At 35.6% G+C, this 26,363-nt stretch overlaps 1 protein-coding gene across 2 annotated transcripts; it reads left to right on the top strand.

Moving 5' to 3' along the window:
• The first annotated feature begins 1,078 nt into the window (after positions 1–1,078).
• On the top strand, positions 1,079–25,078 carry LOC129255699 (aspartate--tRNA ligase, cytoplasmic-like). Of its 2 annotated transcripts, XR_010293035.1 has the most exons (15): positions 1,338–1,469; positions 8,638–8,725; positions 9,290–9,374; positions 9,820–9,912; positions 10,948–11,050; positions 11,535–11,637; positions 12,873–13,016; positions 13,405–13,516; positions 15,461–15,595; positions 16,997–17,088; positions 19,023–19,225; positions 20,186–20,309; positions 21,673–21,784; positions 22,086–23,800; positions 24,156–25,078. XR_010293035.1 is itself a non-coding variant. In XM_064096822.1 (14 exons), exons 1-14 carry the CDS (start codon positions 1,441–1,443, stop codon positions 22,247–22,249), a joined length of 1,587 nt encoding a protein of 528 aa, XP_063952892.1. In that variant the 5' UTR covers positions 1,079–1,440; the 3' UTR covers positions 22,250–25,078. The 2 variants fall into 2 exon arrangements, 1 of the variants encoding a protein (XP_063952892.1); XM_064096822.1 differs by having other exon boundaries at positions 1,079–1,469; positions 22,086–25,078.
• Positions 25,079–26,363: the final 1,285 nt, after the last annotated feature.

Raw genomic sequence — 26,363 nt, 5'->3', positions numbered from 1 at the left:
AGGTCGGGGGGGGGGGGGGGGGCTGTATTTGATCAGCCAAAATGGCCTGTCCAGCTGAGATTAGATAAATACTCAATTTGTGTTTTTTGTTTTTTGCTTGATATCAGTTTTGAGAAAATCAAGAGTAAAAACATACTGGTCAAAGAGATGCTTTTGAGTATAGTGCAGAGGAGTGATTTCACGGAAGTATTATAGAAGAAATGTAGCATTTTTTAATTTATGCAAGTACTATGATGATACTTGAGTATCTGTATCAATGGGGTTCGTAACATAGTGTCTGTGTGTGTGTGTCTGTGTGCTTAGGCAATATCTACGGTAGATGTAAAAGTAGCCTAATAACATTGGCCCGCATTGAGTTGTTTGCAGGCCGATTACCACCTCAGATTTGATTGATTTCTTCACAAAATACATTTTGGAAATTTATGGATAGATAGTCCTGTTCTAAATGAATTTAGTGTTTGTTTTTACTATAAAATTTAAGACAACTATAATTTTGAGGGGGATGCATCCCCCACTCCTGGGATTTATGCCCATTGATCCTCTTGATGATCATAAGAAGAAATATATATAGACTGAAACCATTTAATGCAAGAGAAAATTCAAATAGCCAGTAGTATTTAGAGAGACAAATAAAATATGAAATCTTGTAAAGATGTATGATTGGTGAAGAGAATTTTATGCCAGAGAGAGAATTGAAGTGAGTGCCGGAGTGAGTGTGTGTAACGCAAGCCTTTGGGATCAGTGTTTTTTACTTAATTTCTTTGCACTTTTTCTGCTTTGGGGGCTACTGTTGTATTTTTGGGATAGTGAATCATTAGTGAAGTGTCAAGGTGCATGGGCCTGGGGTGGGCTGGGTATGGGGGACTAATATTGGCTTGTTTTGCTGAAAAAAACTTGATTTGAGATAATAAATGGTGCTACTTATCTCCTGTAAAGATGTTTTATTGTTAAAGAGAATTATATGCAAGAGAGAGATAACTTAAATGAGTGAATGCACCTAGCCTTGGGATTTTTTTTACTTTCTTTGCATTCTTCTCCTGCCTTGGGGGTTGCTTCGTATTTTGGGGGATAGTGAATCATTGGTGAAGTAGTATCAAGGTGGGCTGGGTATATGGGGGCCTAGCTGTACGGGGGACTCTCTGACGTTGGCTAGTTTTGCTGAGAAAATAAGTTTACTGATTTGAGATAATAAATGGTGCGACCTCTATCCTTTTCAATATTAAAAAAATGCATAAAAATAACAATATTAGGCTATATTTGTTATGAAGACTCTTCTCTCATAACTGTCAGCAAATCAGGAGGTCTAATTTTCCTTTTAAATTTTGCATTTTGACTGCACCTTATATGATTGCAAGGACTTTTTTTTCACGTGTACAAATTTGACGTGTGTCGCTCAAATTCTGGATTGAAAAACGCTGTATCTGAGCTCATTTCATCATTATGGCAGACAACGAGGGAAACAGTGAAGGGTAGGTATAGTCGGTCAGTCTACGTTAGGTCTCATCGTGAAATTTGTCTCTCATCCCTGTGTTCGCTTATATTTACTTTGTCATTTTTACTTGGATATCCGATCGGCGATAGGAACAGCAATGTCAAAACAATGGGATGGGAGTGGCTCGCGGTGCGCGGCCCGGTTATATCGTAGGCCGGTAGGGTACCGCCGTCGCTAGTAAAGTAGCATACCGGTACCTAGACCAAAAGCTTCGGTCTCTGTTATGTTGGTTGTTCAGCTGAACTCCGTTGGCTTCACTCACCAAATACAGAGACCGAAGTTCTAGCGCGATCTGTACAGGGGACTCAATGGCCATATGTTTATGTACTTAAGATCGGATAAAACGGGGAAGTGAATTTGCGCGACAGCCGAGGTAAGTCACTGTTTTTGTTCCTTTTAACTTGATTTTTCTCCGTTTTTTGGCAATTGATGCCAAGAGGGAATATCAATTTGCATTTTGGTCGCGTGAATTTTCAAAATTTTTACTCATTAAAGACAAAAATTGAAGAGCCCCGACGGGGGGATTTTGCATTGCAAGTCCCCTAATGGTGGCTGCACGCTAGCGAGCCGTCTGTGTATGAGGAGAAATTAAAAAAAAAATAAAATGTTAAAAAACTCCTCGAAACAGACGGCTGCCAGCTGTCTAACCGGTACCGTACCGTATGTTAATCGAAAATTACCGACCCATCACTCTAGTGAATGTTGATTTGAAAATTCGTTCTAAAGCTCTTGCAGAAAGATTAAAGAAAGTTCTGCCTGATTTGATTCACCCCGATCAGGTAGCATTAATTAAAGGACAGATTTATTGGAGAAGCTGTCAGGACAGTTGAAGATGCTCTTTTCTTTTCCGACTTGAAAAATGTTCCCGGAATATTATTAAGTTTGGATTTCCAAATGTCAATCGATTCACTAGACCATTCTTTTTTGTTGAACGTCCTCCGATCATTCAATTTTTTAGAAGGATTTTGTAACTTTATTAAAGTTTTATATACCAATTTAGGAAGCGCGGTAATGAATCGGGGTCTGTCATCTGGTTATTTTCCCGTTGAAAGAGGTGTTAGGCAGGGAGACTCATTGAGTGATTGAGTCCTTATTTATTTGTTTTAGCTATAGAGACATTTGCCATAAATATTCGTGAAAACAAGACAATACATGGTTTAAAAATATCGGACAATTTAGAATTGAAATTGTCGCTGTATGCGGTTTGCCTTTCAGACAATATTTCATTTAGACACCTTTTGAATACACTTCAGAATTTCCGAAAGGTATCATCACTCTCTATCAATATTTTCAAAACAAAGGCAATGTGGATAGGAGCCTGTAAAGATAATCAACATTCACTAGAGAATATCCAGTTTGAGAAGTCTTTGACAATTCTTGGGGTAGATATAGCTTATTCACCCAATGTTTTTTCTTTACAATTGCAAAGAACACTTGATAAAATTAGAGTACAGTTGAATTTATGGAAATCTCGTCATTTATCTTTAATAGGCAAAATACAAATTGTCAAAACCTTTGCCTTTTCGCAATTACTTTACCTTGCAAGTTTGTCAAAAATCCCAGATTATTATATAAAAGAACTTAATAAGTTAGTTTTTGGGTTCATTTGGAACGGCCCTGACAGGATCAAAAGGGAGATACTTGTTAAGCAGTATGAAGATGGGGGGCTCAAAATTATATGCTTAAAATCTCTTCTACAAGTGCAAAAAGTCAAGTGGATACAAAGAGTTTTTACATCCAATTCAAAGGGATGGAAGATTATCCTGTTGACACTGCTTCAAAATGTAGGTGGTGACTTTATATTCCATTGTAATTATGATCGTAATATTTTAAACCTGACAATTCCTGAATGGTATAAAGATCACTAAAAGATGTCATGGTTAGTTGGAGCACAGTATTTCAAAAAAACGTAAAAATATGTAACCAAATGCTATGGAGTAATAGATGCATATTACAAAATGGAAAATCTTTTTATAAGCCAGAGATAAAAAACAATAGGTTTTGTTAAAGTGTCACATATGTTGGATGAGTATGGCAGACCATTAAGATGGAAAGATGCCAAAAATAAAGGCTTAACATTTGTTGAATACTTATTGCTTCTTGACTGTTACAAGTTTATGCCATCAAAATGGAAAGTATTTTTTCTATCTCAAAACTTTCATCCCATTGTCGACAACATTTCATTGATTCCAACTTTAACTATTGATGACATCACTAGAGAAGTAACGGGTGTACCAAAGTATATTTTTTACACATTTTTTATGAATGAAAATAACCCATCAATTTCGAATATATTTACACGTTTAAAAGACACTTATGGGTTTCAACAACAAGAAGTAAGAGAACTCTTAAAACTACCTCTACTTACTACTATAGATACGAGACTTCGAGCTTTACATTTCAAGATTATTAATAATTTGATTCCTACCAAGGTTTGGTTATTCCGTATTAACAAGGTAACTGATACACTTTGCACATTTTGTAAAATATCACCAGAAACTCTAGTGCATCTTTTTTATTCTTGCCATGTCGTTAACCAATTTTGGAATAATGTTGGTACACTTTTTGCTTCACTAGATCTTCCTGATTTCCTCTCAGAAAGATATGTTCTTTTTGGTATCTGTAAGCCCCAAATTCCCAGAAATATATTTATATTGAACTTTCTGCTCCTGTCAGGTAAACAATATATTTTTAGATGTCGATGTGACGAAACAAAACCTACTCTCCCCCATTTTTGTAACTTTCTTTTATCATTTGAAACTGTTGAACATACCATAGCACAAAGGAAATGCAAATTAGAAAAGCATGATGGCAAGTGGGCTATCATTCTGAATACTTTAAAGAGGCGATAAAGCAGAAGGCTGTTTTTGTTATGTTTATTTATTTTTTATATAGGCCAAGTGCCTGATTTTTTTGTTGTGTTGTTGTAAACAAACATATATGTTTTTTTATTATATACTATTTTGTATGTTAGACATGTTATTTTATATGCCAACGTCATCTGAACTTTTATATGTGATCCATTATATCATGAATGTTTTGTTATGTATATTTTGATGAAAAGGATCAATAAAACATGAATTACAAAAAAAAATTCCGTACCGTATCATAAAATTCGTATTGCCGGACACCTTCATTTCTGTGCTTTAAAAAGGACATTTAGAGACAACAAATTCAAGAAAAAATCGCACTAGCTATTCCAAATATTATGAAAATTATGAATATGGCAAAATTCTTTGATAATTACTGGCCGATTTCTTCGTACCGCACTTGCCGCATACCCTCAGTCAGACTCCACGAAAAACAATTATTTTCGTGCGTGACAAATAACATCATGATTCCGGACGCGCGCCCCCTATGGGATGCAACATTATATCAAACATGGGTGACAATATTCTTGTTTAATAATTATTTAAAAGGGAATTGGTGAGATTTATTCTTCATATAGCATAAGATTAAGATGCAAATTTTCAGAATTTTTCTTGTTTTTTTTATAATTATATTGAATCTGATCAGATGTTGAAAATAAATTTTCATTTGCTGATTAATGCCGATGTCGTTCCATTCTTATGTTTACAAGATTTGTACGCGATAATTGAAAATAATTGTCATCTTGAGTGATCATCAAACAGAAACTCATCCACTCAATCAATCAATCAAATATCCATTCAAACAATCAACCAACGATTCAATCAATCAGCCAATCAATCTACCAATCAATCAAACAATCACAAACACTAGTTTTGACGGTATAGAAACATGCAATAGAGATAAAATGTTCAGTTTTACTGAAGGCTTCTATAAGAAGCATTTTATATTCACTTTTTTATCTTTTTCTTTTTTTCCTTTTTCCTTTTTTTCCTTTTTCCTTTTTTTTTTCATTTTTACGTTTGCACATGAATAAATCTTATATGAAATAATGTTATGAATGCACTGAACTGAACTGAAACTTTATTCTGTCGACCCCTTTCGGAGTATGAGAATATACATAGTTATACATACATCAAACATTCATACATAGTATGCATACGTACATAAATACATGCATAACAAAACATGAGACATAAACATGAAATAGTAATAACAGCTGGTATATCTTTTCAACTAAAAACATAAATGAGATGACTGTAATGTTCTGGCAAATACAGTACTGAGGGTAACAAAGATATTCAATAATTACAATAACGATGCTACAAAAACGATGGGAAGATAATAACAATATCAATAATGATAACAATTATGACAATGAGGATAAGCAATATTTAAAGTAATTATTCATAAGTATACAAATCATAATACGAGAACAATCGGTATTTATTGATATATCTTAAACCTAAAACAAATAATAATTGCGGATAAGACGATTGCATTTTGTTGGAGAGAATAGACTTTAAACTGTCACAAATATTGACATCAAACAAATATGTCTCAAGAAAGAGAACACAGCAAAATATAGTGAAATGTGAAACGGAGACATTTGAAAAAATTTAACTCTCATCGCAGCATGGGCAGTCAAAGGACTTGGGTGCTCTGAACCAGTGACAGCAGTACCGCAGATGGACCCAGTGATTGCAATGGTCACAATTTACCCAATCAAGGATGAAGACGTGGGCTCTGTCCACCTGTTTGGGCACACTTGCTTGACACACACAGCAGTTTGAAGATTCATCATCTTCCTCGAGTTGGTCCTCACTTTGTGCGTCTTCGCGAAAGACGAGCTTCCGTCACGTTTATGATGAATCATTCATACCAGATGTGCCTGGGATTTCTGACTGGGCAGGGGCGGCAGTGGGTGTAGCAAACTCCTTTGGACTTGCTGGCATTAGGTGTTTGTCCTTCTTGCATTTTCCTTTCTTTGAAGTTTGGATCTCTTCCAGAACTTGAGAAGCATCATCGTCAGGATCAACACCATTTTCCTGAAGTATTTTGTGGTAGACATCTGTTTCCGTGATCTCTACCCCGGCAGGTTGATAACGAGACTTCCGCTTGTGATGGCAGAATCCTCGCTGGGGGTAGTTGTTCGTCCATTGATCAGGAATGCAGCTACCTTTGCATCGGATGCAGTTTCCCTAGTTTTAGTTAGGCCTACCTCAGGCTCATTTGTTGGATTGACAAGGCTGGGTGGACAAAACATTTCCTCTCCATTAATCTTGTCTGGATGGAATGGGTGAATTCCTGTTGCCCGGAATCCAGCTTGCAAGTTAGACTTGCTCATGGTTCGAAGATAGGATTCTCCAGTCAACTTGGTGAGGAGGTCCCTCGTGATCACCTTGCCAGGATGTTCGTGGAGATACCTACTACAGGTGACATTGTAGTGGGACTTCAGCGGGCTAAATATACCTACATCCAAGGGCTGAAGGAAATGGCTAGTGTGTGCAGGGAGAAGAAACAATACGATGTCGTGTTCTCGTGCATATTTTATGACGTTAATGGGTACATGTGATCTATGTCCGTCATAAATCAAGATGACCTTTTCTCCCTTCTCCCTTCTCGCATCCACAAAGGGAGTGAAGTGACTCTTGAAGAAGTCCTCAAACATGATTGAGTTACTCCACCCACTCTCGTCCCTGGAAGTGTACAGTCTTTGAACTTGTCCATGTTTTTCTTCCCTTTGAAGACGAGGAAAGGTGGGAGGCATTCCCCATCTGCATTGCCGCAAGCTATCAAAGTTGTCAAGGAAGAACGTGGTGTAACAATGAACTGTGGCCTAGTCAGGGTCTTCCTGGCCACAATCTTGACAGGCTTGTGACTGTGTCCACAATTAAACCTGACTTCGTCGACGCTGAAGATCCTTTCTCCTTTGCCCTCCAAGTCGTACTTCTTTAGAATGGCGCTGAGTTCATTGAAGTAACTCGTAACCAAACGGACGAGACTGCCGAAACTTTTTCTTCAGAACCGGCTGTAATTAGAAAGATGAATAGCCTATGCTATCAGTCATTTCTCTCATGTCTTTTGTCAATCATAACATAGTCGATTAATTAACTTGACATAGTGAATTAATTAAAAGATAATTAGATAAGGAATATGAATTAATGGATGACTTAGTTCCAATTCTCACCAGTGTGTAATTTTTTTTTATCATTATCATCAGATATCATTGTCATTGCAATTACTCTAAGATTCATTTGTGTTTTATTTAAAAAGAAAACATATCCTTGTTTTTTTATTGTTAACCTTTTTGAAAGATAATTGCTTCAACTTAACAACTTAGGATAATCAAAGACACTTAATAGATTAATATTCTCGTCATTCACTATTATGATCTTTGTTGTTATCACACGTGACACTCGTAATCTCTTTCGCCGTCTATTGAAAAATTGACGAATGTCGCACACTCATACTACCCTGCACTAGAATCACCACACATACCCACAATACACCGCACGTCAACTTTCCGAGCAAAAGATCGAAATTTGGCAAACCAGGCTCATTTCTCGTCAGAAAATATATCAATTGTGAATGAAAATGATATGCAATATGAAATTTTAAGCATTTTATATATAAATAAGCTGAAACTTACATTTTTTCGCCTCATTTCTGCTATCTTGTTCCATGTATTGATCTGTGGAATTGAGCTGCGTAGTCCTAGGCGTACAAAGTTACTGTAGTAGCGATAATATGCACGTCCGGAATCATGATACTGTCTGGTGATACAATGTGCGACTTAGTATAAATGAGATACAACTTAATTTCTGACATTTCTACGATATTGATTTAATTTTTAAACAAGAATTCATTAAAAAAACAAGAAAAGTATTATGAAAAGACGGGGAAAACTTGCCACCATGTTTACGTTGCCATCTTGTTTTCTTTGTTTTATGCCAAGCGATAAGATGCATATCTTCATGGTCTAACTGCCCATTCGTCCACTCACCATTTCGTCTAATAATGAATTGGTCCGATAGTCATTTATTAGACTAATTGGCAATTTACCCAGTTCAATGCCTTCATTTTGCAACTTTTCATTTTTGCGAGATTTCATACATCTAAAACTAAAAGTGTGCTAATTTGTTGTGTAAATTTTTTTCAATTACTCCTTTAGCTTGTAAAATTTTCATGTTAGATATTGTGAGCATGAAAATCAATTTTCTTTTTATGTATTTTGATTGAAATCTTTTCATTTTTTTTCTTGCAACCCCATTAAGGAATGCACCAATTTCCAAGAAAGCCCAGAAGAAAGCCCAGAAAGAGGCAGAGAAAGCAGCGAAGAAGTCTGAAAGAAAAGCACAACAGGTAGGCGGCCCTTCTACTATAGGGTAGATCCTCAATCTCTGGACTTTTCCTTAGTGGAAATAAAATTGACAGAAAGTTGCGGATTTTCTATGCAACTAAATGCTGATAATATATTGAGATCAATACACAGTGCATTTAAAAATGTTGACACTTTATTAAATACTATAAAATAATATAGATTAAAGTGCCCAAATATCGGACGTCTAAGCATTATTGGACTAAAACATAAGAAAAGTTGTTGAATCATATAAAAATCATATTGTTGTGTAAATGTTATTTGTTATGAAAGCTATGAAAAGCTATGGACAGCACATGGAGTTCATGTGGGACCTGAGACAAGCCAGGATCCTGTTAAGAAAACTAAAATTCCACTGGAACACAGTTGGGCCATTCTGGGAAAGGATAATTTTTTTCTGATAACAACACTAAACATTTACCCCCTAGTTATGAACCTTTTATTATTGAACATTTGAAAAAAAAATCAAATATTCTAAAGTGATCAATTTGTACTTCACAATATTTCACTGTGATTTTGTGTTCTCTCACTCTCTTTCTTAATTGCAGGCTGAATCATCTAAAGCAGAAGAAGCTGACTTTGCTGAAAATTGTTATGGCAATTATCCTCTGATTCAGTCACAGAATAAGATAGGTATGTTTTTGTTTTTCTTATCATATGGTGCACACTACAGTAACTACATGTGTACTGCATTGAGATTAATTGCAGTACTGCACTGTGATAACAACATACATACAACACTGTCCAGATTATATGCTAATTATGTGTAATTGCATACAGTGACTTTCTATTGAGCATTGTGGATATTGGTCTGACATCTGATCAATTCTGAATTTGGAAGCGGAATCTGATTTTTGTTTTTATTATTATTCAGAGCTCTTGTTTGTTAGATATTCTTAGTGTTGAAATAGATTTTCTATCCATTTTTGTTGGGAGGTCTGTATCATTTAGGCCTACTAAATGGGCTACTCAACAACACAGTGATTTGTAAAAAAAAAGTTGAAATGATGAAGTCAATAAAATGTAGTCTGCCTGCTTTTGTAAACAAAATAAGATTTTCAACTTTGATTTATTTCAGAGAGGAAAATCTATCGAGTTGAAGAACTCACCGCCGACAAAGTAAATCAAAAGGTGTGGATCAGGGCCCGCTTACACACTAGCAGGAGCAAAGGTATGCTATCTGTACAAAATGATGTTGGAGTGGCTATTACAACTTGACAGGGGTCATCCTTCTTACATAACATTCTGCATTGTAATGTATGCTGTATTGCCCTAAATCTGCACAGTGCCCCTTGTCTGTGCTTACACATATCTGTGTGATTCTAATCAAATAAAAGACAGTAAAGGGGCTTTCACAATTGCTCTTGCGATCGTTTGAGATCATTTGGTCACACTATATGCTGCACACAATCGCAACGATAGTAAGCAGTCGCACCACCAATTGTGAAAGGGGCTTAAGACACACAATGACCATGATCTTTTCATCTGTAATAGATATGCAGATTTTCATTCATACACCAGGGCCCCCTTGCATAAAAGTTACTATTATGGTAACTTTGCCATCCAATGGTAACGGATGATCAACAGCCAATCAAAATCAAGGATTCCATGCAAGTTACCATTGGATGGCAAAGTTACTATAATGGTAACTTTTATGCAACGGCGCCCTGACTCAAAATAGTGAAATGATTTTCCATGAATTTCAATAAATTCCATAAATGTTAGGCATTTTAGTTGAAGGTCTTAAAGTCCTTCCCCCCCCCCCTCAAATTGTGTACAATGGATAGGTGTGCAGACATGTGGCACCATATGAGGAATTTCTTCCTACTGGGTACCAATTTACAAAAAAAACTCTATCTGGCAAAAACATATTTTGTTTTATTTTCGGGGCTACTATTCACAACCTGCCTAAATCTGCAATATTGGATAAGCTTTTACATTGCAATTAATGGGGACTTCTAGGGCACCCCTTTTTAGTTTCCAGTGCTTTTTTGAGCATTTTGGGGGCTAAATCTCCCCCAGCCCCCCTGTAACCTATTCCCTGAACCTTATATATTGTTCTCATAGACTTCGGCCTCACTACATTATAAAAAGTAAAGGTGCCTTTTGTCTGGCTTTTATAGACCCAAACTCATACTTTTGACATGTCATTAAATCTTAAGCTGTGCATGGTATGTAATTATATTTTAAAATTTTATTTTCACAGGTAAACAGTGTTTCCTTGTGCTCCGACAACAGCAATTCAATTGTCAGGGTCTGCTGTGTGTCAGTGATAAAGTTAGCAAGCCAATGGTCAAATTTGCAGCCAAGTAAGTTCATAACTAGTTGCAAAATGGACTTTATGGGCCCATTTTGGTTTTATTTAAATTGTGACACCAATATCCAAACGGTAGAAATTCAATTTTACAGCATATTTGGAGCTTGATTCAATGGTAATTGTTTGTGAATGATAGCTGAAACATTTTTCTTCACTATTAAAGCATGAGGAAAGAACACAGTAAACATAGATTTTTTAAAATTTTGTTCGTTTTCTACCTTATTAGTTTTCAACATGTCTATTTCCTACCTTCAAAATCTGGCAAATATAACTCAGATTATCACTTTTATACTAAAAATACATTTTCTAATCATCCAAGAATAATGCATAGAACTGAACCAATTATTTATTATTTATGCTCCTTTTTCAACTTGAGATAAAATTATCTTGTGAATGATGATATTCAGTGTGATTTTTGAATTATTTATTGTAAAACTTTGCATCCTTCTTCCATTATATTTTTGTTCCATTTGTAGTATTACTAAGGAATCCATTGTTGATGTGGAGGGTGTGATATCTCCTGTACCTCAGCCAATTGAGAGCTGTACCCAGAAGGATGTAGAGCTTCATATTGAACAGGTAAAATATAGTGATCTAGGTAATTATATAGTGCCATCTTTCTTGAAATTATCTATTCCGAGACGCATAATTATTTTACCCCGGCTTAAGCCTGAACTGCTGTTTCCAATACTGTGCATTCTAGGAATCGATCCTTCCAGGCACCCATTCACCAATAATGGGTTTACATAATGTGAGTAAATTTCTTGCTGAAGGAAAATAATGCCATGGCTGGGATTCAAACCCACGACCCTCTGATTTAAAGATGAGAGTCAGAACCACTGGACCACAACGCTCCCATTATAATCAGTTTGGATGGATCTTACGGAACCTCATACCATTCTCACTCAAAACGTTGTTTTGCCACTTACAATGAAAAGGTAGCAGAAAGCTTGATGTGGGGGTCAAAACTGTGTATTTCACCTATACTTCAGGGCTAGATCATCAAAGCAATGTGTGTTAATGCTCTTTATTGTGTGAAATTATGCACAAGGGGGGGGTGAGAAAGTCTGAGCATCCTGTGATCAGGTGACGTATAGGGACCAAAAGTAAAAAGGTCTGACAGATTGTAAAGCATTTTTCCATTTGATAGTTAGGTGCAATTGACCTAAAATATGAAATTTTTAGCTTAATCTCAATTGAAGGGAAAAGCATGTAATTTCTGATGTTCCTCTTGATTGACTGCAATCAACCAATGACACAAGTGGCTGTTTGGAAGATACCCCCCATAGAAAAGGCTGTTTTTACTTTAAACCAATGTATTGAATGTTTTTACTGATTAAGCAGCAATAGTTGGTCAAAAGAGACTGCATTTATTATTTTTGTTGTCTGCTTTTGGGGCCACTTGTGTGAGGGGGGGGGATGCTGGGTAGGTGCAACTCTATGGATGGTATGACTATGTCGACAATTCAGACAATATTCTCCTGCAGAGGAAGAAGTCAATATACCAGAAAATATCTTCTTGTGATAATTAAAGAACTATTTGAGGGATCAACATCAAACTTTGGTCATAAATGCATATGAAGGTGACAATGATCTGTTTAGATTTGGGGTCACAAGGTCAAAGTTCACGGAGGTCATTTGAAAATTTTAGAAGTTAGATATGTAAGATATTGTTGATCTGGCAGAGGAAAAATATTGAGAATCCATAAAGTTTATATTCACCATCAATAGGCAAGAGAATCTTTTATTTTTATTTATTGTGTTCCTCTTCATATTGACACTTTTTATGAATTTTTATGTAATTTAATTTGAAGATTTTTGTGGTGAGTCCTGCCGAGCCCAGGCTGCCCCTCCAAATTGATGATGCTGCCAGGTCAGAGGCAAAGGAAGACGAAGATTCCTCGCACGTGACGGTCGGGCAAGATGTCCGCCTGGACAACCGTGTCCTGGATCTCAGGGTAAGATGTGAAAATAAAATACAATCTTGGAAGTGAAGTAATAGGCTAAGATATGTTGTAATGTAAAATTATTTCTAATATGCAAACTGCTTTTTATTCAAGTAATGAAACAATAACTAGTTTAGCAGGAGTTTAAGCATTTCTTTTCAGTTGGTCTTCCTTTCAGGGGTGGGATGACCTTCTGAGCTTTTAGCCTGCTCTCTCGCTTTTAATCAAGATGTACAAGCATTTCAGTTTCTGGTTGGTGTGGTATTCTTTGGCAGCATACTAGAACCCTTGGCTTTCCATGGTTATGAATTAAAATTGTTGTGTGGTAATTATATATATGAGGAATGATCTCATATTCTTCCAGTAATTATTTTGAGCTGGATATTTGTTGTTTTATCAGACCACAACTAACCAGGCCATCTTTCGTCTTGAGGCTGGAGTAGTTCAAGAGTTCCGATCAGCTATGAAGAAAAGAGACTTTGTCGAACTTCAGATCCCGAAAATCATTTCCGGTAAGAACAGCTATGTTAACCCTAAATCTCCCGGGGTATTTTTATTCTTGTCATTCCGGGGGGGGGGGGGGGGGGGCCATTATGGCCCCCCCTTAAGATCACAACGAAAATTTGCATGATGGTAGAGAATGACGTAATCTACGCAGTTGCATTGGTAAGTTTCACTGAATTCATATATTTTTATTGTATATGAATTAATTATGCTAATTTATTCATGAAATCATACTTTTTGCTCTGATTCACTGAATAAAGCTCCTAGAATGCTATGTTTTGGTGAAAATATTCTTTATAGCATTCCTAACAATTGTGAATGAAAAAAATTCTGGTACCAAGACCGATTTCTTATGTATTTTATTGTTTTTTTAATTTCTTATGTATTTCCTTGTTTATTTACTTTTTGTTTTATATTGTTTTTTCGATGGAAATCGTTCCAGACTTAATTCTGATCATAAACAAGGCAAAATTAATTAAGTTTAATCAGTAAAAGTAGAAATAATGATACATTTATGAATTTTGGCTAAATACACAATTTGCATTGGATTTGTACATGAAATCACGTTTATGAGCAATTTTAGGTCTGACATGCACTTACATAATATTGCGTAATGTCGTAACCGCGTACCCGGGCATCACAAATTTGGTCTCAAAATTTGTGCGAAACTTGAAAGTAAAAAGTCGGTGAGCGGCTAGGTCAAAAAAATTTGCGCAGCGGGAGAATTAGGGTTAAGACTAAGAAGTGAATATGCATACAATATAATTATAGATACTAAGAGTATATTATGGAAATGATCAAGTGCATAGAGATTTCCTACTTGCCCATTTTCCTGATAGAATCCGAATATTGTGATTTTTCAACTTTCAGGATACCCTAAAATCAAAATTCCTGTCTTCAAAATTTTGAATGAATTATTCCCTATCAATATAAATTTCATAGCAGGAATTTGTTAAGATTTTTTAAAACATTTTTACTATGGATATGCTTTATTGGCACCAAATTTTGACGTATTTGAGATTTTTTTTTCTTATGATTATATATCACCTTGACCTGTAGCCCTGGTGACATGTTGTTCAATTGAGAAATTCTACAGCAATGGATGCTCTAACTTTAGTATATTACACCCCATAGCATGCATTATACAACATATATTGCATTTATTCCTTTTCACTTTATACAGCTGCCGCTGAGGGTGTTATTAGCTGTGTCTTACTTTAAGAACAGTATATAATTATATAATATTGACTGGCCTTGAGGGTAACACCAAATATATTGCCCGCAATAGAATCATATTGGCCCGAGTCTTTAGACGAGGGCAATATGGTTCTTTTTAGGGCAATATATTTGATGTTTCCCGTAAGAAGAGCCAGTCAATATTTTTATTATTATCCAAATCAGACATCTAGAGCAAAATCATGAAAATTAAGATATTTTACCCTTTAAGAAAGTGATTATATTTTTTCATGTTGAGCTGACTTTGCCTCTAAGCTAAACCATTGTGACATATTTGAAATGTTGCAGTATCCATATTGATTGACATTATGACGTATATTCTCAGATGCCCGGATGTGAGACTAAGGAAAATACCAAGGTATATTTTGCGTTGTCTCCGCATGCAAAGTCAGTATGCGCAGAAAGGCCGAGGAAAATACAAAGAATATACCTATCGCTTCCCGATATTTATGAAATATAGGGCAATAAGGTTTTGTAAATGACCAGCTCAGATGTCTGATACCGGTAATAATCCATTATATTTCACCCCAGAACATACTCTATTAAACAGATATTACATTTATTCCATTTTACCCTTCATTCAGCTGCCAATGAGGGTGGAGCCAATTTATTCACTGTGTCTTATTTTAAGAATAGTCTATAATCCAGTATATTTTACCCCAGAACATACTCTATTAAACAGATATTACATTTATTCCTTCTTACCCTATATACAGCTGCCAGTGAGGGTGGAGCCAATGTATTCACTGTGTCTTACTTTAAGAACAATGCCTATCTTGCTCAGTCACCTCAGCTCTACAAGCAGATGGGTATAGCTGCTGATTTTGAGAGGGTCTTCACTATAGGAGCAGGTGAGATGAGTTTCTTTTTTTTTTTTATCTGTCTGATGTGTAATTACAAACCACATGCCCAAATATCTCATGCATCTTTAAATCCAGGGGAGGGGGGGGGGTGTATTTCATGAAAGGAAATGCCAGATGTTTTATCTGACACATTGGCCCATATTCTGAAGTCAGGTTTGACTTAGATCATGGTCTAACTCTGTGCTAAAATTATGGGAAGCCAAAAGTGTCAACATTTTTATTAAGTTGTATGTTTCTTATGTTTACTGTGCTCTTTCCTGATTCATTGATGGTGAAGACAATCATCTATTTATACTTCCTAGACAATTACGAGTGATTTGAGAGCCAAATGACCTGAAATATGATATCTCTACTGGTATGTAACAATTTATGTAACAATTGGCTATCCATACTTAAACCACAACTTTAAACCTGAGTTTAAGTTAAACCCGACTTCAGAATACAGGCCATTATGTCTTAATCAACACCTATCATAGGAACTGTGTTTCTCAGGCAATCATTCAAAATCAAGGAAAGTTATCAGATCTGACAAATCGTTGAACAAAAATGTTGATGAAATGCTCTCCAGAGGGGTGGTTTATTAAAAATTATCGGCACAGACTCAATTGTCAGCTCTTCCAGTCACCATAATAACAGTCAGAGACCAGTGCTTTTCCTCCAATCAAAACCAACTATTTTCACTGGAATTACCAGAGCTGACAAGTTGGTCAAGTGTTGACAACTTCTAAGAATCACCCTCCTGATTCGGGATATTTGGAAATGAGAAAGTAATGGGACACTGCTTTGCCTCTTTTTCTCTTTTATGCAATGTCAAATATACCTACACTCCCAGGCCTATATTAATTCATATAATACAATGCTGTAGTCCAAAGTCTAGTTTGTGCAATGCTTACATAAATATAGGATTAAGATTCAAAGATTTTTTATACATTTAAAATGTCTACATTTGAAAGGAAAACAGTTGATTGGTTGAGATTTTAATATATGTATTTAGATTTCATGTGATAAAACCAGCCTGAGATTGGAATTAAAGATTCTGCATTGCAAAGAAATTATGTACTGAGCTTATCAAAAAAGTGTTCAAAATATCATTGAGATCTGGAATTGAGATTTGGAATGTAGTTTTTGCAAAAGAGTTAGTCATGGTAATAGTACGATGGCCAAAAACACACTTTGAGATATGAGATTCATTCAGTATAAAACAGAGATTAAAAATATATTTAGATTCAAAAGCACTTTGAGATATGAGACTGAAGCTGGTAAACTAATTTCTAATGAAACTTGAGAAAATCAAGATTTCTAAATAAATATTTTTATATATAAATGAATAATGAACTGACATAATATAGATAGATTTTTGTATTCTTCATAACTCTGCTTCCTAAACAGTTTTCAGAGCAGAAGACTCTAACACCCACCGTCATCTCTGTGAGTTTGTCGGCTTGGACATGGAGATGGCCTTCAAATATCACTATCATGAAGTAAGCGATAAAGAATATTGAAAAATTTAAGTGTTGTACACATCTCTAAATTCATGGTTGCTGTCATTTGCATATAGAAAGTAGCAAAGATTTTTTGTTTGTGTAAGTATGCCATGACACACGACATGAATCTCAATATGATTTTCACTTTATTGCCGAAGAACATGGCATATGATGTTTAGAACACCTAAGAATACTGAATTTGCAGATGATGTTTGAAAGTGTGCATGTTGGTATGGACAATCACAGAAATGTTTTATAGTACACCATATGGTGAGTCCTAGAAGGACTATTAAAGAAATGTGGATAGAGGTATAAGTGAAATGGGGAGGCAAGAAAGTTGAAGATTGGAAGGTTGAGTATTCATTTTCTTAAAGTTGAATTAAGAAGACGATTCCAAATATTGAGATATTTACATTAATAGCAACCTTACAACCCCCCAAACACTAATAGGTGATTCGACCCCCCATTTTCTTTTTTCAAAATAGTGAATTTGAACGATTTATCCCTACCCATTTTCCCTGAGTTCGCTCCTGCAATGCCTACCGAGACGGGTGTTCTTTGAGTGTGACGTCACCGGGGGGTATTCGGTCCCGGTTTAGTAAACAAGGCAGTGCCGTTTTGTGTACTACTATGGAATAACTGCAGTTGAAGTTGTATCTGCGAGCCATAGAACTTGCAAAGAGGAAATGATTAAAATATTTGTGGCCGTACTGTTATTCCAAATATGTGAATTCCCTCAGAATGATACCATAGACCCTAAAGGAATAATTTCAAGGTGAATAATATGAAATTTGATCGAGATCTTCTCACCAGTCGATAACGTAGCAGACGTGTTATTATGACATATTTATCCGCGTGTGACGCGGCTCTTGCAAAAAAACACAGTTGGTTGCGGAATTGCTTTGTGCCGACCGGCCGCCCGCTCCGGCGCAGCTAGCTGTCGAGCTACCGTACCGTTCTTGTTGTCTTCAACCATAGAGATGTATACTAATTACTATATATCTTTCTGTCTTCAACTCACTTCCGAATTGCGTTTGTATGTGTGACGGTGACCCCTAGCGTAATTAAATATAGAAAACAACTCAGAGGGCCGAGAAAGAATACTATACGTTTGGTTCAAGATTGTTCTGTGGAATGAGCTATGAGTGGAAATGATCCAGAGGATATAAAAGTGGAGTCAAAGACAAAAGAAAAGAAGAAAAAACGCCAGGGGATCGCTGCACGGCCATGAACTAAGTCGACATACCAGACCATGACAGTACACTCAATGCCTGGGTGTTGTGTGTACTAGTATTATGCGTTCAGCGCGCGCTGAGCTAGCCGCCGGAATTACTTTCCAGCTACTCACTTGATTGAACATCGTGATAAAATAAATGAGAAATAGTGAAAATATCATTCAATAACTCACTGTTTGCTATCTTACATCATGATTGAAGAGTTCATGGTGGTCATTCATACTGTTTTTTATACAGGGAAAGTAAAGATTTGTACATATCAGTCCTATTTCTTTGATTTGAGTTGCTTTGAAAAAAAATTGTAAAATATCTTTCTCTCTCTGCATAGCATTTCTGTATGACATTCAGGCACCTCTTATACTAAATTCCCCCCGGTGACGTCACACTCCGAGTGACTTTTCTGTACACTCGTCTCTCGGGCTCTGACAGGTGGCTAATTTCATAGACTTTCAAAGCAAAATATCGAGAAGGCAGAGGATTATTTTGACATGCTATGTGTTTGAACAACTTATATATACTATATATTGTATGTAGAACCTATATTTATGGAAACTCACCCCCTTCTTAATTCAACTTTAAATGAGTGTAGTCTTAACAAAATTTGCATTTTCAAGAAAGGAAAACTGAGGTCTCTATAAACTTAAGTTATAGGTGAGATCCAAACCATTATGGATATCTTTTTGTCCTTTTTAACAGGCCCTGGATGTCATTGGGAATGTCTTCAACGATATTTTCCGGGGTCTCCGAGATAATTTCCAGACTGAAATTCAGACTGTGAGACGCCAGTTCCCTTCGGAGGACTTCAAATTCCTCGATCCCCCTCTTCGTCTTGAGTGGCCCGAGGGAATTAAGATGCTCCGTGATGCAGGCGTTGAGATTGACGACTTGGAAGATCTCAGGTGTGTTTTCATTCAAGATAAATGCCAGTTATATAACCAGTGGCGGTTCCAGACGGGGGCCCAAGGGACCCACGCCCCAACTATATTTTGAGCATTGCCCATTGAACATTAACTTTATTAACAGAGCTAAATCTCAAGAATTTGTAATCTGCGCCCTCTCTGTTTTCAAATTTGCTATTTGCACCCCTCTACCGGTATTTCAAAATCCTGTATCTGCCACCAGTTGTAACAAATGAGTTCCAACACATTCTAATTAAATGACAATCAAGTGTTTGCATATATAAATAAAATAACATTTCCAAATTGTTCTGGTAGAAAATGTATTAGCAAATTAGAAATTAGCAAAGGAAGCATGACATTGAAGCCAAGTGTCGGGGTCTTTATCCAAGCAATATTGATACACAATGTTGAAAACCAATACTCTAAAATGCCATTTTGCCACCTAAGGTTAGAACCCATTTTCAGCTTGTGGGTTGCACAAAGGAAAATTAACAGTTGTATGTCTTTATATTCTACCGTTTGTGAAAAAATGGATGGAAAATTGATTGCATGATCACAGTGCCCCTATCCCATGTTTAGAGAGTCTTTTTAGAGCATTGTGGCCCAGTGGATTAGTTTCCAAACTTTGAAACAGAGGGTTGTGGGTTTGAATCCCAGCATTGGCGTAATTTCCTTCGGCAAGAAATTGATACACCTTGTGCTGCACTCGACCCAGGTGAGGTGAATGGGTACCTGGCATGAACTTATTCCTTGAAATGCTTGTGTGCTGTAAAATGCTTGTCGGGCTAAAGACAGGCCAAAAATATCCATGTCACATAGGAAGTGCATAGGTATGGTAAGTGTTACAAGATATGCACGAGATAAGAACTGAATGTTATTATTTTTATAACATACTGAAGTTATTCATTTGATTAATTCTAATCTTATGGCTTGTAATTATTCCTTTTGATTATCTGACAGCACCCCTAATGAGAAGTTTCTTGGCCGGCTTGTGAAGGAGAAGTATGACACAGATTTCTACATATTGGACAAGTTTCCACTCTGCATCCGGCCTTTCTACACCATGCCTGATCCAAACAACCCGGTAAGTTATGTTGGAACTAGAAATTTTCTGTTCATTTCATTTCATTTTGTTTATTTCCTTTCGAACAATTACAGTTTGTTTGATTTCATACATCTTGTTATAATAAGCAATAAAACAAAGAGAAAATTTTATGTACAATATATAATCAAGATTTATCATACCAACAGGTTGGGAATGGTGGAGGCTGGTAAAAAGAAGTGGAGATTGTTGAGTGCAGCATCCTAATGAACTATTATTATATAGACAAAAAAAAACACAAGGACAAAAAGATGAGAACTTGAGCATAAAGCAGTTAAATGTTTATTTAAAGATATTTTTGTGGGTTTTTTTAGGAGAAAATGAGAAAGAGAGAAATTAAAAGTTTTGATTGGGAAGGCAAAGGGCAGGCCCACCCCGATAAAGAATTTATTTGATTGAAAAGAGAAAAAAAATCAAACTAGCATAACGCTGAAAATGTCATAAAATTAGATATGAAATAAGAAGGTTGAGATGTCTTCAGATTTAAATCAACTAATTTATAAAGCAGTTATATGCACATCTTGGTCAGTATGTGAATGGGGGAACTGATGACATCACTCACTGTCTATTTCTTTTGTATTTTGTTATTTGATGGATGAAATTTCTTAATTTTGTCCTCGTAATGTGAAACAAGGATTGATTTCTCCTTGGGATTGCCATTGTTCTAACCATTGTTAATCATGATGAGGATATTCTTTTGTTGTCAAATCTGCAAAAATAAAGATATTCTATATTTCTTATAATATAAAACAATGTGTGAGTGAGTGACGTCATCGCCTCTCTCATATCCATATCCCTGTGTTGTGCTTATAACTGTTATGTGCAAAATAAGCAACATTTCAAAATACCACATTAACCTTTATTTATTTTACATCAGAATTTAAGTTTTTAAATTCAGCATTATACTTGTTTGATTTTTTTTTTTTGGGGGGGGGGGGGGACTTGCCCTCTAAGGGCTTATTTAAGGGGTTATCACACCAGGGCCCCGTCTTACAAAGAGATATGATCAATCGTAACTCTATGGAATCCATCAGTGTCATAATTTTTTATACAGGAAATTTGTTAAATGTCCTTTGTAAACAAAGGAGATCACACCAAATTGTCAAGAAATCAATGAATTTATGGATATACATTCATATCTAAAAAAAAATTTGAACAAACATGCATTTTATATGTAGACCTTGCTGGCTTTCCATAGTTGCAATGATCGGATCAATGACAATTTTGTTGGCTTCACTATAATAAATATGACCCTGTCCCTCATGTATTTGCCATACATCAATTGCAGTATTATAGTTTGTGCAAATTTGTTAATTGTATTTTCCCACCAATTTCTATTTTTCAGCAATACTCCAACTCATACGACTGTTTCATGAGAGGAGAGGAGATTATGTCGGGTGCTCAGCGAATCCACGATTCAAAGTTCCTTTTGGAGAGAGCTAATCATCATAACATAGGTAGAGATTTCTTGATTTATTTGAATAAATGAATTTCCACCCTAGTACCTTATTGCATTCTGACTGCATTGTCTGTCCATAATAGGTATGGTATTGTACCTTTGTAGAGATAATCCTGATAGCATATTATCATAAAGCTAAACTGGGAAATTTGTACGTACAAATCAAATATTTGATCTGCCACTTTAAAACCCAACAGTAAGTCACCTAAAATAAATATTTAGATTTCTCATTACTTTAATACAGAAGTTATTATAGATCAAAATATAAATTTATGTCATTTTTTTCATTTCAAATGCAGATATTGAGAAGATCAAGGCGTACATCGATGCCTTCCGATATGGAGCGCCCCCACATGCTGGTGGCGGGATAGGATTGGAACGAGTCACCATGTTGTACCTTGGTCTGGATAATATCAGAAAGACGTCACTCTTCCCTCGTGACCCTAAACGTCTTACACCATGAGAGGGTGTACTCTCTTTCTTTGTGTGATTTTTAATTTCCTATTACCTTCGGTGAAAAGCACCATTTAGAAACAGATATCTTGTCTTTTCTAGGTAGTTATATTTTAATGAGTATGTGTAACATACAACTTAAATATTTGATGTCAAGCAAGTTCTCTCTCACATCTCTTGTCGTATTCTTAACTTTTATTCCCAAATTATATCCACACTAAACAAGAAGAAGGCCTTTATGATTTATTGATGATAATGTTTTTCCATTGCAACTGCAGGATAATTTCTGTACAGGGTATTATGAGTTTGTATACAAATAGCACATGGCTCTGAGTGCATTGGGTCTAACTATAAACGCATGCCATAACTTCTGATTCATCGCTTTGGACAGTTCTGAAGTTATCAAATGTGCTAATGTGAACCGATGCACTAATGAAAGCCTTGCATTATTTGTTTTATGAAATAAGATATAGATTCTTGTGATTGATACAATGAAGTGAAATCTAAATGTAACATTAGGAACATTAGATTTTCTACCTACTATGCAGCACACTGGCATTGATCATATCCCTCGAACATAGGCATAGGAAAACATGTAGGCGTGCCGCTAGTATTCAGAAAATTCATTCCATGTTATTTCCTCTCAACTCTATATTTTTGCATTTTAAGCAGGTACATGCATATATGGTGTGTATGAATCTCCATTACCCATTATAAGATCTTATAAAATCTTTTTTGTATAAGCCTATTGCTCATATTTTCCTTATTGTACACTCCATTCATTGCCTGTCAAATTTCTTTTCTGATGGAATGATTTTTTTTCTTGTGTTCCACCTTTGGAAGGTATGAGGTTATCTCATTGTAACAAATATTTTGACAATATATTTTCTGTTCATGTTTTCTTTATGATTGCTTTGAGCATGTACTTTGAACATTGTGAATTCGTTATGATCTTTATTTGCATACTTATGAGGGCCTGAGTGGTTTACCTTTCGTGTTCCTTTTTCTCAGCATTGTAAAATCATAATCCTGATCTTCCTACCCTCACAATTTTTATGATAGAAGAAAGCATATTGAATTATAAAGTAATTCTTTATATCTTTATTCTTGAAAAAAATGTCAAAAATATGTGTTTGTTAGTAAAAAAAAATGCCATAATGCTTACCACATGTTCCCTATGAATTTCAGTGCTGTTTTAGAGAATTGTTTATCCCCCTTTGAAAATTGTTATAAGAAAAAATCAAATTTATCCAATTTCAAAGATGTTCCATTTCCAAAATATGCTGACCATTGGTATTTAGTCTTTATCATTTTTAAGCTTGACCTCGGGATTTATGCTTGTAACACTCATCTGTGGAAAAATTAATAAAATAACCTTTCCATGTCTCTTTTGGGAAATTTCGGGACAAATTCACCCAGAGCCCCCATATACTTTACCCTGCTACCCAGTGTCCAGTCAGTGTTGCTCACTATTCTTAAAGATTTTGTCCAGGGCCCTGTCTTACAAAGAGTTACAGTTTGTCCAATCAAACCACAACTACGGAAAGCCAGCAACATCAACATCTAAAATGCATGTTTGTTCAAAATACTCTCTAGATATGATGTATATCCATACATTCACTGTTTTCTTGACAAGTCAGTGTGCTTCTCTTTATTTATTTTTAAAGGACATTGTGCACATTTCCTAAAGAAGAAATTATGACATTGATGGATTTCCATATACTTGTGGTTGATTGGATCAAAGAGTTAAGATTGATCCAATCAATCATAACTCTATGGAAATCCATCAGTGTCATAATTTTTCTCCAGGAAATTTGCAAAATGTAATTTGTAAACAAAGGAGAACACACCAAATTGTCAAGTAATCAATCAATTTATGGATATGCATTCATATGTATAGAAATTTTTGAGCAAACATGCATTTCATATGTTGGCTTTGCTGGATTTCCATAGTTGCGATTGATCGGATCAATCACAACTCTTTGCAAGACGGGGGCCCCAGATGTGTGTTTGACAACTTGATTCTCAGGGATCCATCAGGTTTAAAGCAAATTTCATGCAATTATGGATTTTCTCATAATAAGCCTATGTAACAATGTAAATACCTTAATGCAACACACAACCTTGAAAGTATGAGCATTTTTTACCATAGTTCTTAGCATCAGTTTTTTTTCTTATTAAGGTACAGTATCATGTTAACTTGTAAGGGTCACAGGTATTCTTTTATCATAATTTTTTATTAGGAGAAGTGGTAGTTGTATTAGCAGTAGTACTAGTAAATACAGTAGTATGCACTCTACCATGCTGGGGCAGTGGTAGTGCGCCTGCCTCATTAACACAAGGTTGTGGGTTCAATCCAGCAGAGTCATACCAAAGACTTTAAAAAATGGGACATTTTGACTTCTTGTATTAAGGCGCTCAGCATCTAGATTGGAGAAGGATAATAATAACATAAGTTTGTTATTCAGAGCACACAGGTAGAGCAGTTAAACTGAAGTGGCTACCTTTGGTAAATAAAATGTTACTCTTATTTGTTTTGTTTTACTTAATTTTCCCTATTTAATTCAATATAATTATTTATCGGTGAGAATCACAGGTATTTTTTAACCATAATCATAGACGAGTAATTATGATGTATTTGACTACATTCAATATCGCAGTGATACATGATCATTGTTATTAATTTTTTTCTTCATTTACTTTACCTTTTGTGAAATAAGTACTGTGTGCATGAAAATTTATTTTGTGAAATGATAATGAAGTGTAGAAAGTGTATGAGCTCAGTTGTAACGAGTATAGTGGTTAAATGGCAGATTATAATAAAAACAATTTCATATGATATGACCTTTGTTTTATGATTTATTTGTAAGACTAATGGAATCACTGGCTGTAATTTGGAATTGACACAAGCTGGCAAATGACTTTACTTTGGTAGCAAGCATGAATGGAGGTGCTATGACCCAGTGGTCTAAGGCACTCAGGAGAGCCCTGGGTTCAATATCTGGCACAGCACTTCATGCCCTAGCGCAAGGCCGTTTGTCTACGTGCCTCTTTTTATCTTCAAATAAAATGAAAATGGCTATTGGCATTATTGAAATCGTTTGCACAGATTAAAAAAAAAGTGACTGTCCAATAGAGCAATTAAATTCTAGCCCAACTTTTTTATTAGTCGAGTGTAAATTGGATTTAGTAAGAAAGGTGTATTGAATGGACTCTGTTTCAGCGGCAGGTTTCCGGAAATATACGATTATAGGGGCCCATGGGGGGGAGCAGAACTATGTTGTCCATTCTTGTGAAATGAACTGATCACAAAATCTGAATTTCAATTTCTGAGGTCTCCATTAATCAAGAGTTAATATTTACTCCCTGCTAAATCAAAAATACATTATTTAACATGAATACATGCAAACCAGGTCAACCTATTGCTTTGATTGGAAATATCAAATGCAGTCAATATAGCTTGAGAAACAACAAATTTTATAGATTTAACAGTGTTACCATGGGCAAAAGTTTCTCACAGTACAAAACAATGAGAGAAATACAGCAGGGTGTTTTGAGCTCCCATTATTTTAGTGGGGTAGACTGAAACTCTTTCCAAATGCAATTGTGTGTATATCGCATTGCATGTGTACATCGAGGCAGTTTATTTTTCATCATGTGGATGGTCTGTTTGGCTGGGGGAATGATGAAAAGTTTTGGAGGAATGAAAATGGGTCAAATAAAACGGACTTTAGCTTATAGATCTGCCGATCTAGAAATTAAAGCTTTGGTGACTTTTTTAACAGCCTCCCCCCCCCCCCCCCACCATTGGACATTGCTGGATCTGCTCCTGTATATAAAGGTGAATTATTTTGCATGTGACTATCATGGATCATTCATTGTGGAAGAGAATGATAATAAAATGAAAACATGTAAGTCTATAAATACATCTACCCATATATAATTTAATAATTACTCATTTAAATATGTTCAAAGCTATTTGAAAATTTTCACCAATTAAAGGGCGATTCCACTCCAACAAAAGTAGATTTAGATTGAAAAGAGAAAAGGCAAAAATTTTCATCAAAATCATATGGAAATGATATTCAAATTTTTTGTTTATTCTAATATTTTTTGTGAAAATA

The sequence above is a fragment of the Lytechinus pictus genome, chromosome 3 (genome assembly GCF_037042905.1).
Source record: "Lytechinus pictus isolate F3 Inbred chromosome 3, Lp3.0, whole genome shotgun sequence".
Classification (NCBI taxonomy): Eukaryota; Metazoa; Echinodermata; class Echinoidea; order Temnopleuroida; family Toxopneustidae; genus Lytechinus; species Lytechinus pictus.
The sequence above is the reverse complement of the archived record's forward strand: the minus strand, read 5'-3'. Positions and strand labels throughout refer to the sequence as shown.